Below are 4,779 nucleotides of genomic sequence, written 5' to 3'. Positions count from 1 at the left end.
CCACAGCTCTGCCAGTGCCCCTTGCTCCCCACCCATGCCCCTTGCCCCCTACCCAAAGCCCCTGGCTCCCCACCCCTGCCAGAAGGGGCCCCCAGCTGTCAGGGCTATGGGGCCAGGGACCGAGGTCCAAAGCTCTGTGCCTGCCCCAAACAGAAGGCAGTGGCTGCTGCAGCAGAAGCCGGTTCCTCACTGCTTCTGTCTGCTGCGGGCTCAGGCAGAGGGTGGAGCCAGCTTCCAGCAGCAGCATGCACTCCCGGAGGGCAGAGGGGACACCTGTGCCCCCCAGATCTGTGTGAAGGGCAGGGGCAGGGCGGGTGCACACTTCAGGCTCATGCTCCCTGCCATGCTGCCCTCTCCTGCCACCTCTGCAGAGCAGCATGTGGAACCTGGATGGTGGGGCGCAGCGGAGGGCACACAAAAGCTGCATGCTGCTCTGAGTTCCCCACTGCCCTGGCCACACTTCCCCTGCAGGCGGGGGCAGCAGCGAGGGGCGTAACCCAGTGTGCTGCCCACATTGTTCCCATGTGTGCGAGGGAAGTGTGACCAGGGCAGGCCAGAGCTTGCAGCAGTGGGCAGCTTCCCTCTGTTCACTGCCTCTCCAGGTCGCACATGCTGTGCTCCCAGCCCTGCTGCCCTCCCTTGGGCCCTCCAGAGCACAGCATGTGTGACCCAGAGTGCCAGCACGCAGAGGGGTCACACAGGGAAGCTGCCTGCTGCTGTGACCCACATGCTGCCCGGGTTACATTTCCCCTGTGCACACGAGAGCAGTGTGGGAAGCATGCGGGGTTGTGCCCCTTGCTACTGCCTCCACCTGCGGGGAAGTGTGGCCAGGGGAGCAGGGGGCTCAGAGAGGCAGGCAACTTTTGTGCACTCCCTGCTTTGCCCTGCTGCACTGGGTTCCACACGCTCCCTCCAAGGGATCTCGGAGTCATTATTGACTCCAAGATGAACATGAGCCGCCAATGCCAGATCGCAGCCAGCAAGGCCAGCCATACCTTGTCATGCATCCAAAGGTGCATCTCAAGCCAGTTCAGAGAGGTGAGACTCCCCCTCTATGCGACTTTGGTCAGGTCGCAGTTGGAGTACTGCGTCCAGTACTGGGCACCGCACTTCAAAAGGGATGTGGCCAGCCTGGAGAGGGTTCAGAGGAGGGCCACCCACTTGGTGAGAGGGCAGCAGGACAGGCCCTACGAGGAGAGACTGAAGGACCTGAACCTGTTCAGCCTCAGCAAGAGGAGGTTGAGGGGGGACCTGGTGGCTGCCTACAAGCTCATCAGGGGAGATCAACAGCAAATTGGCAGTGCTCTTTTCTTCCCAGCACCACTTGGGGTGATGAGGACCAACGGTAATAAGCTGATGGAGAATAGGTTTAGGTTAGAGATCAGAAGGAATATTTTACAGTTAGGGTAGCCAAAATCTGGAATCAACTTCCCAGGGAAGTGGTCCTCGCCCCTACCTTGGGCAAATTCAAGAGGAGGTTGGACGATCACCTGTCTGGGGTCTTGTGAACCCAGCATTCATTCCTGCCTGTGGCAGGGGGGTCAGGCTAGATGATCTGTTCAGGTCCCTCCTGACCCTAGCTACTATGAAACTATGAAACTACGAGAGGAGGAATCAAGTGTCAAAGATTTCCAGAAGGAGGGAAAGGAGGGAAATGGATGGGGCTTAAGATGAGAGAGGGAAAAATAAGAGTGAAAGTTGATGAAGCCAGGATTAGAACCAGCAGACTGGAGGGGAGCTGGGGTTACTTTAAATCAAGTGCTCTGAGGTTATTCTAGGTCACCTGGTGCTGGGGTGGAAGCAAGGGGAAAAGCCCAGTGGCAAGGAGAAGACAGCCAGGAAACAGAGAAAGCTGGGAGATTGGGGCTGGCAACTGAGAGGCAGAAAGCTGAGAGAGAGCCTGGAAATCAAGGAGGAAGGTCAGGAGGTCAATAAGACAAAAGCCCAACTCGGGGTTTCAAAATAACAGGTTTATTAAACAGACAACACGCTACACTTCCCCATGATGTTAGTGGTTCCTACACACACACACACTTACAAGCACTCACATACACACCCACACAATGGTAGCAGGAGAGAAAAAGGCTTGGTGGAAGGATTGAAGTCAACGTGTATAAGAACAGAGGCCAGGTCCTTTGCTTGGGGAAGGAAGGTGGGTGATAGCTACCTATCCTGGGCTGTGAGTTGATCCTTGATGGCCAGTCAGGGTGTCTTCCAGCAAGGTGTTGTCCCGAGGGGGGTTGCCAGCAGAGCCTCTGGGTGGATAGGTGGTGTCCTCGATGGCCAGTTGGGGTGTTCTCCAGCAAGGTGTTGTCCAGAGTGGGGTTGCCAGCAGGGCCTTTGGGTGGATAGGTGGTGTGGCATGGTGCTGGTCCAGATGGAGAGGGCGTCCCACTGGGTCTGTCTTCACTGCCCCTTTTTATAGGGGCAGACCTTCTATGACCCTAGTGGCAGGGGCATGCCCAGGTAAGGGTCAGCCCTGGTGTACTGAGCATGTGCACTCCAGGCAAGGACGTGCAGTTCCAGGTGTCTGTGTTGCAATAGTGGGTTGGCTGATTTCTGTAGGGACTTTGTCTTTCAAATGCTGGGCCCGTGATTCCTTGGTGAGTCAATGGAAGGCAATGGTCTGGTCATTGAACTGATAGTGCAGTTGTTGAGTTGATTATTCAGTAGATGCCTGCTAGGATCGTATCTCAAGCATCCTCATTCATCCCCATTCATTCAGGAACCAATTAACATGAGACTAGTTAGACATGAATCATAGGTTACACCCAGGCAGAGGACACAAGATGGAGGTTTGACATTCAAAATGGAAGCTTGACATTATTTATGCTAACTTACACATGTAGGCTTAAATCATATCGTATCAATTAAAAAAACCCAGTAAAAATCAGTAAAACAGTAATCACACAGTAAAAATCAATATAAACATAATAATTATACAATATAAAACAGTGGATCAAAGAAGGAGAGAGAGAAGAAAAAAACTTGCTACAAAACTGCTAACACTTATCCTATGTCTTAGCTTACTCATACTTATCTATAGGAACTAGAGGGGGAGAGAAAAAATCAGAAATAGTTGGGGAAGGGAGGGAATGTATTTTAAAAGAAAAAAAAAGAAAAACTGGGGGTTTTGCTACAAAACAAATACAGGAGCTGGAGACATAGAAACCAAGAACAACTGCATTATGTAAATGAGTTAAAATAATTTTACAGCATCATACAAGTGCTATTATGGTAGCTGTCCTCACAAACTTGTCAGTTATCTTGGACAGACTAACATTACTGCAGCATTTGCAGTATATCTTATGGCTAGAAACATGGGCGAATGCTACAAATTCTGAGTTAACTTAACCACCGAGCTAAAATTAATGCTGTGAAGTTCTTTAGGACAGCTCCTGACTTTGATGAATGCAGTTAGGGCATATGAGGGTGGGAAGGGGTGTGAGAAAACTCACAGGACTCTGTCACTTTCAGAATTGCCTGATACCTGAGTGTGCCAGGAATTAAACTGACCACTTGAATCAGCACTAGAGGTATTTTGAATGACATGGATCCAGCTTTGGAATAATTTTTTTTATGTGGGCTTTAAAAATCTCCCCAGCAAAAGCATAGATCACTGGGTTCAGGCAGCAATGGATGAAAGAGATGGTTTCAGTTAGCTGCAGAGCCAGGGCCAGGCTATGACTTGTCTCGCATTCGTTTATGATATGCATGATCTGCAGAGAGTCCAGAAAAAGCACAATGTTGAAGGGGGTCCAGAAGAGGAAAAAACAGATGACAATGATGAAGATCATCCCGACGGCTTTGATCTTGTTTCGGTTTTTGACCCTGACACATTGCAGGTTTTTCAGGATACGGGAGTAGCAGTATATGAGGATGCTGAGTGGGAACACAAGTCCCAAGAGGTTGATCCCCAACTGGGTGAAAATCCTCCAGGTCTCCTGGCCTGGAGGATAATCAGGAACACACTCCACAGATTGTTCAATCACCACTTCTCTGCTAAACACCATATTTGGAACAGAAGCAAAACCTGCCACTAGCCACAGGACTAGGCTTATGAGTACACCCCAAGCAGCTGTGCGTATTCTCCTAGCATAAACAACATGGACAATTGCTATGTACCTGTCTATGCTCATAAGGGTTATAAAGAAAATGCTACTGTAAAAACCCATGTAGTAAATGCCAGCCATGATCTTGCATGCAGCATTTCCAAAAATCCAGTTGTCTGAAGCATAGTGAGCCTGAAATGGGAGGGGGAGAACGAACAGCAGGTCAGAGATGGCAAGGTTCAGTAGGCACACGTCGGTCATGGTAGTGATTTTCTTCCTGGTAATGAGTACCCATAGGACTAAGGTGTTTCCCATGAGGCAGGAGACAAAGACTAGGCAGTAAAAGATTGGAAGGAAAAGTGATCTGAACTTGCTGAAACCATTTCCTCCACTGCAAGGTGAGGTGTCTTCATCATACACATAGATATAGTCAGTTGTGTTTGGGAGAGAGCTTGTGACATCCACCATTAATACCTATACATTTTAAAAAAAGATAATTTAAGATCTAATACACATGGAAGGAGCACAGAAGGCCATCTTTGACCACCCACATTCAAGTGGACTAAAATGAGGGGAATCTTTGAGGAATGAGGTATTAATCATGGTAAAGACTTGTCTTGTATTGCTTTATGTATAGCAGTATAGTTTATTCCCATACTGCAAGAGGCATAAATGACACCAGATAAATGTGTTTTTATCTCATTATAACTGCTTTCACATTGGGGTC

At 49.4% G+C, this 4,779-nt stretch overlaps 1 protein-coding gene across 1 annotated transcript; it reads right to left on the bottom strand.

Annotated features, from left to right (window-relative positions):
* Positions 1 to 3,530: 3,530 nt before the first annotated feature.
* On the bottom strand, positions 3,531 to 4,520 carry LOC102566043 (C-C chemokine receptor type 8-like). Its single transcript, XM_006261951.1, has one exon. The coding sequence runs from the start codon at positions 4,518 to 4,520 to the stop codon at positions 3,531 to 3,533; it is 990 nt and encodes a 329-aa protein (XP_006262013.1).
* Positions 4,521 to 4,779: the final 259 nt, after the last annotated feature.

This window comes from Alligator mississippiensis, chromosome 5 (assembly GCF_030867095.1).
Source record: "Alligator mississippiensis isolate rAllMis1 chromosome 5, rAllMis1, whole genome shotgun sequence".
NCBI classification, from domain to species: domain Eukaryota; kingdom Metazoa; phylum Chordata; order Crocodylia; family Alligatoridae; genus Alligator; species Alligator mississippiensis.
This window is presented reverse-complemented; position numbering and strand designations above follow the sequence as displayed.

What these genes read in the sequence shown, in the direction of transcription:
- LOC102566043 (XM_006261951.1), bottom strand. Translation starts at nt 4,520, where the DNA reads ATGGTGGATGTCACAAGCTCTCTCCCAAACACAACTGACTATATCTAT.